The sequence below is a fragment of the Phyllopteryx taeniolatus genome, chromosome 14, assembly GCF_024500385.1.
Source record: "Phyllopteryx taeniolatus isolate TA_2022b chromosome 14, UOR_Ptae_1.2, whole genome shotgun sequence".
NCBI classification, from domain to species: Eukaryota; Metazoa; Chordata; class Actinopteri; order Syngnathiformes; family Syngnathidae; genus Phyllopteryx; species Phyllopteryx taeniolatus.
The window spans coordinates 12147221-12162099 of record NC_084515.1 but is presented as its reverse complement, the minus strand read 5'-3'; the positions used below and the strand labels follow the sequence as shown (position 1 = coordinate 12162099).

The 14879-nt window shown below is 41.7% G+C and overlaps 1 protein-coding gene and 1 long non-coding RNA gene across 5 annotated transcripts in view; one reads left to right on the top strand and one right to left on the bottom strand.

The window, feature by feature from the left end:
- The window catches only part of LOC133489300 (uncharacterized), a 148315-nt gene that overhangs the window by 63920 nt on the left and 69516 nt on the right, over nucleotides 1-14879 (top strand). Inside the window, exon 3 of one of the 3 annotated variants that reach the window (XR_009791863.1) lies at nucleotides 83-764. The exons of the other annotated variants lie outside the window; for them this stretch is intronic. This is a non-coding gene — a long non-coding RNA (uncharacterized LOC133489300). Of the gene's footprint in view, nucleotides 1-82; nucleotides 765-14879 lie in introns of those variants that run through there. 3 annotated transcript variants of the gene reach the window in all.
- LOC133489299 (netrin-G1-like) overlaps nucleotides 1-14879 on the bottom strand; it is a 70094-nt gene that overhangs the window by 48498 nt on the left and 6717 nt on the right. For both annotated transcript variants that reach the window (XM_061798237.1, XM_061798240.1), the window contains exon 2: nucleotides 13039-13522. In XM_061798237.1, coding sequence (XP_061654221.1) covers nucleotides 13039-13284 — 246 coding nt within the window. In that variant the 5' untranslated portion in view covers nucleotides 13285-13522. The remainder of the gene's footprint in view (nucleotides 1-13038; nucleotides 13523-14879) is intronic.

Here is a 14879-nt window from a genome sequence, read left to right as displayed (position 1 = left end):
ATCACGCCAATAAAGCCCGTTCTCCTCACACACACACACGCACACACAGACACACACACACACTCTTTTTGCTCTTTCTCAGATCGATGTGGCTTGACAACGTGATGGCTGAGGGGGGGAGCGAGCTCCCAACAGTTGCCTGTCATCCTGCCACCGTTTCTGCCTTCAAACCTTTCCATGCGCTGCAGGATTTTTCTCTGGGAAGAATACATCATAGTGAATACAAACATCTAAAATGCTGTCCTGCTTGACCTCCCCCCCCCCCCCCACTAAAAAGACAGAAAGCACTTTGACATTTGCAACGAGTTGACAAAAACTTTTATATAATGCATGCTTCATCTGAACATCGTTCCCTTTGCGCCAAAACAACAAAATCGGAAACCTGTGATGTTGGCTACCTACAGTATATGGCACGAGAATCTTCTTATGTCATCAAACTTCCGCCCCCATTTGAACGGTGTAGGAAAAAAGCGTCACAATTCAACCTGTCTAGGATATTTGCTTCACAATGGTGCTCACTTGGGCGAATTCCCAAGTTGGAGTTAAACATAGTATGTAATAGCCCTGGAAACACAAAATGGCTGTTTCAAACCAAAATGACTGACTTCCTGTTTCATTTGGATCATGGGTCCTTGAGACTTTATAGTGTTCTATTACGATACACGTCCATCTAATTTCATATCATTCAATAAAACAGGTGACGAGGGTTAAAACATTTTTTTACCGTGTTTTTTTATGATGAAGCCTTCAAATGATCATCAAACTTTGATGCCATGCTCCACACACATTGGATGGCGTAAGCAAAAAGCTGTGCAGTTTAGCATCAACCATTTTTCTAAGATCTCTGCTTCCCACTGGGGTTTACTTGGGCCAATTCCCCAGTCGGGATATGTCAGATCCCTCGAATCCCCCCCAAAAATGGCTGCTTCAAACCAAAATGGCTGACTTCCTGTTAAGTTGTTCGATTCAACTCAAATGTTCCCTAAGGAGTGGAAATGTGCTGCAGTCATCACAGTTTTTAAGGGAGGTGATGACATAAATTTGAACTGTTTCAAGTCTAGTTGACTAGCCACAATTACGTCGACGATTGAAACCGTCGACAATTAATTTGATCGTCGACATCGTCGTTTATTTTTTGAAAAACATAAAACTGGCTCTGTAGCTTCCCACTACTCGCCGCTGTTGTCTCTGTCTTCTGGTCTTTGACACGCATGCACAGCACAGGCATTGGTAATCCGAGTCAGCTGTGATGTAACCAGAAAAGCTTCGCTAGTACCTTGGCTAACCGTGTTAGCAATCGAGCCCGAATGTTTTACGGCCAAAAATACAAAAGAAAAATGCGATGCAGAACTTGCTTGGACGGATGCAATCTATTGAAGTCTATTGACTGCATCGCAAATGTTTTATTTTGTGTTCAAATAACATATTTTTTTTATTACAAACCTTAAATAAGGATGTCTGTGGGAAAACTTGTTTCTGATAAATGAATGGATGGACTGAAAGATCATTTCCCCCATAGTCGATCATGAAAAAAGGAAAAAAAAAATCATGTTATAAAGTCCTTTTGTGCAGTTAAACAAGAAGGTCAAGGATTAATTTTTAAAGTATCACATCACAACACAGTGTGATTGAAATGTGTGAATAATGGCCGCTTTCGAGGAACGTCTGTCTCATCACGGAAATGTCAAATTAGCCAAGTGTGAGAAACACAATTTAGCCGTGACGCGCTCGTGCCAGGCTTTTTCCCGCCAGACGATGCGAGTGTTTTGCGGCAAACAGCAAGGCGTCTGAGTCATATGGTGAAGTAAGAGGGTTGCCTTTGAATAATTGCGCACAGCAGGGAATGCAGGCAAGATTTGTCTCTTTGTTTGCTTGATCTAACATTCAAGCCTTACGGAGGAAGAAAAGATGTTGAGTTTGTGAACGGAAAATCTGAAAAGTACTCATTCAAATGTGAAAACAAAAAAAAATGAAGATGTCTTTTTGTGTTTCGAGCAACTGCAATATAGCTTGGTGGTTACATGCACGATTCACTGCAATTCCGATACGATACACTCCAGTTATGCTGAGATATGATGCAACATAATATTATTCACTCCAATTACGATACAATCCCCACCAATTACGACGCTGTTCACTGCAATTACGATATGATCCACTCCAATTCCGATACAGTTCACTTAAATTAAAATGCAATACAATTCCCTCCAATTCTGATGATTTCACTCCAATATGATATTCATTACAATTATGATATGATTCACTTGAATTACAATGCAATACAATACAAATTACCATGTGATGTGATACAATACAATAAAATACACAATAACACACACTCAAATTACGATTACTGCAATCACTTCAATTACAATGTTATGATTAAATTCGATACAATACCATGCACGCAAATTCCGATACAATTCGCATCAATTACAATGATTCACTCTTATTATGCTAAACAATTTACTTGAATATAACGCTCCATGTTACGATTCACTCCAATTATGATACAATGCGATATGATACAATATGATTCAAAATAATTATGATTTGATTCAATCTGATTCACTACCAAGCACGCAACTTTCGATATGATTCACTCCAATTACGATTCGATACAATACAACATACAGTGGACCCCTTCATACTTGCGGTTCAACACCCGCAGATTCACCTATTTGCTGATTTTTTTCATTTAAAAAAAACATTGTTTTTTTTTTTTAGATTTTTGTCTTTTTCTTTTTTTGCTTTTTTAAAAATACTTTTTCGCAGTTTATCCCTACACAATAATTTTTGGGTGTTTTTTGAATACTAACTAGTGGGGGTTCCTATGACGACATGATGAGATATGATACATTACAATTTACTCCAATTGCGATACAATTTGTTCCAGCAACTATATACAATTGACTTATATGATTCACTTTATGACGCAGTGAGTGAGGTACAGTACAATGCGATAATATAGTACAATACGATTATGGTTGGGCATCGTTTGAATTGGAGCGATTCCGCATTTTCGCCACTCTCTTCTTCGGGGTCGGTGGACTGTAGGCATGGAAACTGGGACCCTAAATTTTTTAATTTGAATGATTCTCGATTCTCGGTGCCCAACCCTAAATACGATTCACTCCAATTGTGATACAATTCACTAGAGTTATACAATGATTCACTCCGATTACGATGTGATGAGATACGATGCCAGATAATTCACTCTAATTCAGATACAATTCACTGTGTTTACTATATGAGTCACTGCAACAGAAACTTGACTGTTGGGTAAACAACTGGAGAATTCATAGTTAGTTTCAGCAACAACAAAATTACATTGACACCGATTAGCGCAATGGTAATACACGGGCATTTTAAAAAGTGAAATCTTTGGAAGTAGAGCAAAGCAGAATGTGTTAAACCAGGGGTGTCAAACTCAAATTCACGGTGGGCCAAAATTAAAAATTGTGACAACGTCGCGAGCCAAACTCTATATTTAATGAAAAATCACTGAGATGTGCATGTTTCGCTGATCTGCAGAAACGTAGCATTAAAATTTATCATATGACAACAAACTTAATTTTGCTTAAACACTGAATTTTAATATTATAAACACGAGAAATCAAATTTGCGATAAAAGACATCAGTGGTATTTGTTTGTTGTTTTGTATTTAAACAGATAACATGAATTCTTCTGTCTCTCCATCTTCTATTTATCTATCGCCAACTTCCTTTCTTTTTGATGTAAATCTTTGTTCAAAGGCCAACAACAAAACAACCCGAAAAAATAAGAATGTCCTTCAATAAAAATCCAAACTTCAAACTTTTAATAGTCCCTACCTACGAGTTGATAAACGACAATAATAAAAAAAAAAACATTAATTCAAATTATGTCCCTCTTTGTTACAGCCACGTTGCTCCGCACACGACAAACAGGTCTGTCTTTTACTTTAGTGAACAGACAATCTGCCTCCCACCTGTCTTGGAAGTTAACCGTTTTCCATCTTTCGTTTGGCCGTTTTTGGGAAGGGGAAGTGTAAAATTGTTCGAGGAGACTGGTAGCATAGTTACTAATGACTGCAACAGAAAGGGAATGGGCGCTCGCCGGTCTCGACCGATGGGCCAACACACTCGCAAAGCATTCTGGGATTTGTAATATTAGTAGCGCATGTGCTATATACTGGCGGGCCAGCTCTAATACACATTTGATATGGTCTTGCAGGCCAAATAGAATTACATCGTGGGCCAAATTTGACCCCTGGGCCTGAGTTTGACATATATGTGTTAAACGGTCCAGAAAGCACACACATACAATCATCACTTTTCCCTCTCTGCTATCTCCATGCATAATTCATTCATCTTTGTATTTACAACCCGCCAAGAATTAACCTGTCACTCGTACGTGCGAATAATGGCTACATATCTCCTTCTGTCAAGCTGCTCACCTCATCCCGGTGCCCAACCTGAGACCGGGATATTATCCATCATCATTTGACAGAAAACAAGGCACAGGGAAATTCAAAAGCGGGGCGGCGGACAATAGCGGTGGCAGGCGAGTCATAGCCTAAATGACGATTCCCTTTACCTCCCCCTGTTGGCGTCAGGGGACATGTTGCGTGTCACCGCGGTGTCTCGGCGGGCAGCGGTGCGGCGATGATGCGCCGGTTCAAGACAGAGTCAAGGGCGGCGGGGTGACGGCACGCTAAACGCTCTAACTGTTCCCCTTCTCCAAACAAATGCACGGATGAGTGAATTCCGCCTTGGCCCGCCTCCGCCAACGGTCAGAAGGGGGGCATCGCTAACTGATTTAGCGAGCACTTAAAAGTGTGACATTCTGGAGCAAGGATGTGACCCCGTCATCGTAAAAACAACAGTGGGAGGGGTTGATTTATTTGATTTGATTTATTTATTTATTTGTCTGTCGGAAGCGTGGTTAGCATTGGAAAGAGCCTTTACAAAGTACATCACTTCGAGACATGTCTCCATACACTGACCACAATACATATGAAGCAATATACGATACGATCCAATTTACTCCAATTACAATGCAATGCGGTACAATGAGATTCACCCCAATTACAATGCGAAACATTACGACGCAATACCATTCACTCTACTTCGATGAGTTACGATACAATCCGATTTCTCCCACTCCATCTGGCATAAAGTATGTTACAATATGATGCGATACACTCCATCTAGGATACGATGAGGTACGATAAAATATGTTACGTTAGAATATGATAAAGTTGGCAAAATGGCAATGGAGAATAAGAATTATTCATTAAGTAATTTAAGAATAAATTCTACAGAAAAGTTGTATATGTTTTAGAAAGTCTAATCTTATGAGAATAAAATAATATTTATTTTTCATTAAGTTCTATATTTTTGAGAAAACAAAGCCAGAATCTTTAGACAATAAACGAATGAAGTTGTCTATTTAAAAAAAAAAAAAAAAAGTCATTCACGTAACGAGAATTCTTTTATTTTTGGGGAAGAAAGTTGTTTATTTTTGCAAAAAAATGTGTCAAGCTTTTAGAGTCGTCTATTTTTACTCCCTATCTTGATTGCGTAAAATTGCTTAAATCAAAGCATTCGTGGACAACGTATCACCTCGCGGTAAACATTTTCTTATTGATGCTCCCAGCAGACACGGATCAACATTTATTTGGATGGCCGCCTCTGGCCACCTGATTAACGTTATTTTGGTCTCCGCTTTATCCCCGAGGACATATGCCTCTTTTTTCTTTTGAGGGGGGAGACATCAAAGTGAGCCGATAAATATCTACGACCACATAAATATTTTTCACCATCAGCACGAGTCATCTTTTCACCCCGCTGAGGTGAGTTGATGTGGAAAACAATCAACCTTAACCGAGTGACGCGTCGATTCGCAAAATGCAAATAAAAGCCATTCTCTTAAGTGGATAAACAATAAGTGGCAATCTCCCAGCGTTTTAGCGGCGGCTCTCATCTTGTGTTTTCATCCGTAAGCCTCTGCGGGAGGGATTGTGTGTCCAACTAGCAGCCTGCGCTCTTTCATCCTTTCTTAGAAAACGGAATAAAGTTCAGCAGCATTACAAGGATCCACCCAGTTAGACTCAAACAACGCCGGAATAGAAGCGCCCGTCACGGAAACGCGTAGACCGACGGCGCTCTCGCTCAAAGCCAGCATTTCTTGGTTCACCTTCGCTGACGGATTCCCAGAAGTGAGAGGCTGCTGGTATCCTTATTTGCCCTATTCGCAACCTCGAACCTGATTCTTCTCTACGATGTCAGGGAGTGTTCTTGCTTGTCATTGTGGACTGTAGAACTGCTTATGTGGGTTTTGGCAGACTCATCACAAGATAAGATAGGATATCCTTTATTGATCGCCACAGGGGAAATTCACATGATACATCAGTTAGAAAAAAAAAAAAAAAAAAAAAATATATATATATAATAATGTATGGTAGTTCACCCAACCAGTCTACATGTTCTTTGTGGACTTGAAGAAGGTATTTAACCATGTCCCTTGGGAAGTCCTGTGGAGGGTGCTGTGGGAGTTTATTTTCTTGAACAAAAGTTGTAAATTCTTGCAAAAAGTTACCAAAAAAAACATTTTCACACACCCAAAAAAAATGTGCATATATTTGTAGCTTTCTGGGAATAAAAGTTATTCTTACGAGATTTTTCTTTTTTAAATAAACTGATATATTTTCAAGAAAAAAGTTGCACATTTAGTTTAAAAAAGTCTTTCAAGAATTACCGTATATATCTTCTAGGAAAAAAAGTTGTATAAATGAAAAAAAAATACTGTTACTTACAAGAAAAATCTTACAATAACCAACATTTGTATTTGTCAGAAAGAAAGTAATATATTTTCTCAAAAAACTCTTTACTCTAAAAAAACCTTTGTACAGTAAAAAAAGAGGTAAACGTCCGAGAACAAAGTGGTATGTTTTTTCATGCTATCTTATCTCCACCTTATATAAACCTGTTTAACATTTAGCCGGTGGGGAGAGCCAGACATTCTTAACTCTTTTGTCGAAACCATTGATGGAAAATTTGTGACAAAATGCCACCAAAAAGTCTCCGCTTGCATTGAAAAAGTTCTGTTTGAAAGCTTCATTTGTTTGAGATCAGCACTGTTGCATTATTAAACAGCCTATCCAAGCCAGACTGAATGAATTTAGGTGTATCTGTTTGTGCTGTTGTTACCGGGTTAAATTTGCTAGATTTCCACATCCTGTTTTCCTTCCGTTGATACGGTACCAAGGAACCTTTTGTAAACAAAGGACATTGATTTGGATCTTCTGCAACAGGTGTCATTTGAATTCATCTGTTTGTCCTATAATTGTTTTTATTTTGGTAGGTCCCTACTTTCTATTTTTGTTCCTGTGTCCTTTGACTTAATAGGACTTTCAGCCGGATCAAGTATTTGGTAACAAGCGACTTCGATTTAGATCTTCTGTGACTGGTGTCGTAAATTTGTGTCCCTCAGTTTGTGCTACATCTTTTATTTTGGGAGGCTAATACTTCCTGTTTTTGCTCCTGTTTTCTCAAAGAACTCTCTGCCAAGAGCTGGTATTGGCCAGCTTTTTGTGAACAAAGGACTTGACTGGATTTTCTATGACTGGTCTTTTGCGTTTGAGTCTATTTGTTTTTTTCTGTCACTGGTTTTATTCTGGTAGGTTCCTACTTCCTGTTTTTGCTCGTGTTCCCTCAAAAGAACTCTCAGTCGGAGCCGGTATTGCCCAGCTTTTTGTGAACAGAGGGCTTTGCTTTGGATATTTTTGTGACTGGTCTCCTACATTTAAGTCCATCTTTCTGTGATGTTACTGGTTTTATATTCATAGCAAAGCAAATGTATTCATATAGCGCATTTCATACACAAGGGAACTCAATGTGCTTTACATGATTAATAGCATTTAAAAACAAAGAAAAAACAGCTTATAAAACTTTAAAACAAAGAGGAAAAAGATAAAAAAATAAATCAAAATACAATTAAAACAGCATACAGTGCAATAAATATCATTTAAAAGTGGAAATGCTCTAAAAAGCATGGGAAAAAGGAAGAGTTTTTAACCTGGACTTAAAAACATGCACACTTGGGGCTGACGTCACTTCTTTTGGCAACTTATTCCATTTGTGTGCAGCATAATAGCTAAATGCTGCTTCACTATGTTTGCCTTGGACTCTGTGCTCCACTATTTGACCTGAGCCCTACTGGGTTTATGTCCCATTAGCATTTCATTCATGTATTCAGGACTTAAACCGTTTAGTGATTTATAGACCACTAGCAGAACTTTCAAATCTATTCTAAAGCTGACTGGGAGCCAGTGTAAAGACTTCAGAATTGGAGTAATATGCTCTGACCTCTTTGTTCTAGTCAGAACCCGAGCCGCAACATGCGGAATGAGCTGCAGCTGTTTAATGCTCTTTTTAGGTAGTCCAGTCAGAAGACCATTACAATAGTCAAGTCTACTTGAGATAAAAGCATGGATGAGCTTCTCCTGGTCTGCTTGACACATGCAAGCCTTCACTCTGGATATGTTCTTCAGATGGTAGAAGGCAGTTTTAGTAATTGATTTGATATGACTGTTGAAAGTCAGGTCGGAATCTATCAGAACACCAAGGTTTCGGACTTGGTCTTTGGTTTTTAAAGAGAGTGACTCCCGGTATTTACGAACAGCAATTCTACTTTCTTTATTGCCAAAAACAATGATCTCAGCTTTTTTGTGTTTTAATTGAAGAAAATTTTAGCTCAACCAGATATTTATCTGTTTCAGACAGAGACACAAAACCTCAATTGAACTGTAGTCATCTGGGGCCTCATGTACAAAGACTTTCGAGGATTTCCTCCTAAAACATGGCGTACGCTCAAATCCAGAAAACGTCGTACGCACAAAAATATTCAGATGTATGAAACTGCGTACTCATGAATCCAAGCACATTTCCTTCTTCGTACATTCCAATCAACGTGGAAATGAGCGCACATGTTGGAGTAGCCGACTCCTCCCTGTCCACGCCCATATTTGAATATGCAAATCATATTTAAATGAACCCTGCACCTGAGATGCCGATCTCTGCATGATCAGAAAAAAAGGAATATGAGCAAGGTAATGAAGAAAAATAATTTTTCTGAATGTGAAGTTGCTCAATGATGTGGAGGCACGCAAGAAAATCCTCTTTGGCACGCTGTCCTACGGCATTAACAACACGCGAAAGAGAAGTGAATGGGACAGCGCGTGTGCGGCTGTCAATGCTGTGGAGACAGAATAGCGCGCACATGCTGAACTAAAATAGAAGTGGTCAGACATTAAGGTGGATGTGAAGCGGAGGACAGCTGCCCACCGCCAAAGTGTGGCCAGAAAAAGGCGGAAGAACCGGCGCGGAGGGCCTCACCCCGTTCGAGGAGAGAATCGCTGCGATCATGGGCGACGCTGCTCTCTCAGGGTGATGGGAGGACATGTGGCTGACTATGCTCACCCCACAAGGTTAATACCATGTATTTTTAGAACTCATAACAAATGTGTTCATACAGTAACCTACACTCAGCCCTGTGAGATAAAGGTTCATGCGTAAATGTTGTATGTGTGGTATTTGTAATAAATCTTTTGAATTCAAATAGAAGCACATCAGCATATCAAAGAGGATATCAAAAACGTGTACTCCTTTTTGATTACACAATTTATTATTTTAATACACAGGAGAGGACACAGCTGAAAATCACGTGATCGGCCCCCGATTTTCGATCACATGATCGGATCGGGACATCCGTGGTTGGTTCCTTTTTCCTGCTTTTGTTCCTGTTCCTATTAGCTTAATAGGACTCTCAGACGGACCAACTTTTTGCGAACAAAAGATGATTCGGATTGTCTGTGACTGCTGTTGTGCATTTGAGTCCATATGTTTGTGCTGGTACTGTTTTATTTTGGTAGGCTCCTAAGTCCTGTTTTTGTTCTTGTCCCCTTCATAGGACTCTCATCCAGAACTGGTATTGGCCAGCTTTTTGTGAACAAAGGACTTTAATTTGGATTTTGTGTGACTAGTCTCCTGCATTTGACTACATCTGTTTATGTTGTTACTGGTTTTATTTTGGTAGGTTCACACTTCCTGTTTTTGCGACTGAGATTTGAGCCAGTATTCGCCAGCTTTTTGTGAACAAAGGACTTTGACTTGAATTTTTTGTGACTGGTCTTCTGCATTGGAGTCCATCTGTTTATATTTTAGTAGGTTCCTGTTCGATTAGCTTTCTGCAAACATAGCTCTTTGATTTGGTTCTTCTGCAACTGGTGTTGTGCATGTGAGTTAATCTGTGTGTGCGCAGTTACTGCTTTTATTTTGATAGGTTTCCACTTCCTCCTCTAGTTCCTCTGACGGGACTTCCGCTGTGTCTTCATCATTATGCAGCACCACAAGCTACATTGTCTATCTCCGCTAAAGGTCGGAGCTACTTAATTTTTGTCTGCTGTTTGTTTTGATGTAAAGCTCAGCACGTCCCTTTTCTCTCCGTCTCTCTATCCAACGGTGGCATTAAACGTCTCAGCGCCATCTGGAGCCACCAGCACCAATGCGCTGCTTTTTAAACGCTTTTAATTGGTAAATATTTACAAGTGGGAGCTCTCAGCGCGGCTTCGCTCGGAGCGTGTTTTAAGCGCCTCTGTGCTCCCTGACGATGATGCTGATGTCTTTGATTGGGAGAGCAGATAAATGCAACCTGTGGCTCCGCTGTTGACAATAGCCACTCAATAACCAATGAGACTCTCTAAGGTCAGGCACTTTATTAGCGATGCTTCGTGTAATGAGTAGCAGTGCAGTGCTTCATCACTTATTTTTTGTGTGTGTGTTTTATCTGTGATGGCATTAGCGTCTTAAGTGTCCATTTTGGCGGCACGGCGACTGGTTAGAGCGTCAGCCTCACAGTTCTGAGGACCCGGGTTCAATCCCCGACCCCGCCTGTGTGGAGTTTGCATGTTCTCCCCGTGCCTGCGTGGGTTTTCGCCGGGCACTCCTGTTTCCTCCCACATCCCAAAAACATGCATTAATTGGAGACTCTAAAATTGCCCATAGGTGTGACTGTGAGTGCGAATGGTTGTTTGTTTGTATGTGCCCTGCGATTGGCTGGCAACCAGTTAAGGGTGTACCCCGCCTCCTGGGATAGGCTCCAGCATGCCCGCGACCCTAGTGAGGAGAAGTGGCTCAGAAAATGGATGAAGTGTCCATTTTGTTGGGGCCAAAGTAATAATAGTAAACAAATATTTAAGGATTATGCGATATGTTAGCTAAGCAACTCTTAGCATGTTATCAATTCTCATTAGAAATCGTACATGCCAAGATTGAAAATCCATACCATCCTAACTTGACTCCAGTTGATATCTCATTGTATGTTAGCGTACTGACTGTTCGCATGTTAGCTCAGGTGCAAATTGATTGGTACCGCACCAGACCGTGAATAGCGAAAAATAGCAAATAATTGATGGCCATTAGCTACAATTGCATTGGGGAAAAAAGTCTTTTAACCACCCAAAACATTTAATAAGAGGGATATACCACCAATAAGCATTTTCCATGAAAAATGCGGGTTGGTCTCCCCGAAATAAAATAAAATAAAAAAATACAAATCAAAGAAAATTTACAAGAATTGAAAAATAAATCTGTGAATAGGTGAATCTGCAGGTGCCAAACCGCGAGTATGTGTGGGTCCACTGTATTAGTTTAAAACCTAAATATACCCAAAACTATGATCCCAAACGTCATCTATCAAACTCATCTCACAACATTACCCTTAAAAATAAATGGCTTACAAATTATTTGATTTTGACTACTTCCAGATGTCTTCATTTTTCAAGACATTAACAATGTCTAAACCAGTGATGATCAAAGTGTGACTGGTTTTCTTTTGGGAGGTTTGAAGAAATGTTCACGTTCAAATCATCATGTCCTCCACCTGTAGTTATGCTAGCATGTCACAGCATAAACAGGGCATCCCTAATCTGTTTCTCAGGTTTGGTTATGAGATGTATGTGACAGCAAGGCTTGGCAATGTAGTTGTGACTTTAATTTCGGTTGACAGCAGAGGGGGATATTGCCAAACTGCGGACTCCATCGTTCTGCTGGGGGACTTCAATGCTCACGTGGGTAATGACAGAGAGACCTGGAAGGGCGTGATTGGGAGAAACGGCCGTAGCGGGGGTCCGGTTTGGTGGCCTCAGTATTGCATCTCTGCTTTTTGCGGATGATGTCGGTTGTTGGTTGGTTTCATCAAGCCGTGATCTCCAACTCTCACTGGTGCGGTTCACAGCCGAGTGTGAAGCGGCTGGGATGAAAATCAGCACCTCCAAATCTGAGACCACTGTCCTCATTTGGAAAAGGGTGGCATGCCCTCTCCAGGTCAGGGATGAGATTCTGCCACAAGTGGAGGAGTGCAAGTATCTTGGGGGTTTCCTCCACATGGTGTCTGGGCTCTCCCTTAGAGAGAGGGCGAGAAGTTTGGTCATCCGGGAGGAGCTCCGAGTAGAGCCGCTGCTCCTCCACATTGAGAAGAGCCAGATGAGGTGGCTGGGGCATCTGATTCGTATGCCTCCCGGACGCCTCCCTGGTGAGGTGTTCCGGGCACGTCCCACCGGAGGGAGAAACGGGGGACGACCCAGGACACGCTGGAGAGACTATTTCTCCCAGCTGGCCTCGGAACGCCTCGGGATCCCCCCGGAAGAACTGAATGAAGTGGCTGGGGAGAGGGAAGTCTGAGCGTCCCTGCTAAAGCTACTGCCCCCGTGACCCAACTGCGGATAAACGGAAGAAAATGGATGGATGAATGGATAATACTGTAGTTGTTGGGTAGACTTGACAGCAAAATTTATGAACGGCGAATTTGCGGATTTTCACTGTATTTCCTGGCTTTGTGTAACTCGTGTGCACCCGCCCGTGGGCACTTCAGGCCTTCGGCGTGTTCATTAATCTCCGTTACGGGAAACAACACGTCGCCTGGCGTACCCCTGACCTGCCACGTCGGCGTCCTCATCCGTCTCGATCAGGGCAGCAGGCGAGCTCGTCACTTACCAGAGCGCAGTAGGTTTCTGGCGGATCCCCGCACGTGATGTTGGGCGGGTCGAGGGCCACCCGCAGGTACTTTGTCATGTCGGTGGCTTCGGGCTGACAGGCCATGTAGTCCCACGCCAGACCCTCCTCCGTGTAGATCTGCGACTTGCACACGTCGTAGTGTCCCCAGGCCGCGGGGTAATGTTGCATGGCGTAGGCCACACCGCCATAGATGGCGCACAGGGCAAGCAGGACGCTCAAGAGCATCTTCTTTCTTTTGTTTAAATAGTCACAAAAATGCGTCTGAGGGCGATTTAGATGAGCCGCAGTGTTGTCAACCGCCACAGCATCTTTTCTGCGATTATCCTCCACGTGGCCACTCGAGGTGTGACCAACAAGTGTGTGGACGGGTGGGTCAGCGGTCAGATGCGACGTGCAAAGAGGCCGTCAGATGTTGCGGTTTATGCTCCCCGCGCTCCTCTTTGGACACAAAGGTGGCAGCGTCCTGTGGGACAGAAAGAAATTAGATTTTTTTTTACATTGTGTTTTTTTTACATGTAGCTACACAGGGAACCATTCACAGCAACAAAAATAAAAGTTAAATTGTGTGCTTGTTTGTCTTATTTGAACATTACGTGATGCTTAGGATGGCTACACGTGTTGAAACATTTACAGGATAAAAACCGTCTTAGTATGTGGTGTGCTTGTCAAATGTGAACATTCCATGAAGCTCACTGTGGCTATACAGGGAGTTGAAACATTTACAGCAAAAAAATTAAGTGGCGTGTTTGTCAAATCTGAACATAGATGATGATCAGGGTGGCTAAACAGTGAGGTGAACCATCCATCCATCCATCCATCCATCCATCCATTGTCTGTACCGCATCATCCTCACAAGGCTCGTGGGCGTGCTGGAGCCTATCCCAGCTATCTTCGGGCGAGAGGCGAGGTACACCCCGAACTGGTCGCCAGCCAATCGCAGGGCACAACCATTCACGCACACCTTCACACCTACGGGCAATTTAGAGTCTTCAATCAACCTACCATGCGTGTCTTTGGGATGTGGGAGGAAACCGGAGTACCCGGAAAAAACCCATGCAGGCACGGGGAGAACATGACCTGTGAGGCAGATGTGCTAATTAGTCGGTCACCGTGCCGCCAATTGAACCATTGATGGCAAAAAAAAAAAAATGTTGCATGGGGTATGCCAAATGTGAACATTGCATGATAATCAGGGTGGCTACTCAGGGAGTTCAACCATTTACAGCAAGTACTTTGGAACAGCTTTTTGTTAACAAAGGGTTTTGATTTGGATCTGCTGGGTTTCTCTTTCCTGTTTTGTTCCCTTTTGCCTTGACTGGACTCTCAGTTTGAGCTGTTTGATCAAAGGACTTTGTTTAGCATCTTTTGCAACTGGTGTTTTTAACTGTTACTGGTTTTATTTTGGAAGGTTTTCGTTCCTGTTCTCTTAATAGGACCCACTTCAGGAGCTGGTATTGACCAGCTTTCTGTGGGGAAAAAAAAGGGAGTTTGAGTTGGCTCTTCGGTGACGGGTGTCATGCATTTAAGTCCATCTGTTTGTGCTATTACTTGTTTTATTTTGGTAAGTTTCTACTTCCTGTTTTTGTTCCCAAGACCTTGATAGAAAACAGCCTGATTCGGACTTGATCAAATATTTGTGAACAAGAGACTTTGATTTGGTGTTGTGATGTCTCCTTGTGATGGTCCTAGTTTTATTTTGGTAAATTTGTACTTCCTGTTTTTTTTCCTATTCCTATTGACCAATTTTCTGTGAACAAGCACTGTTAATTTGGCTTTTTTTGTGACCGGTGTCATGCATTTGCGTCCATCTGTTTGCGTTG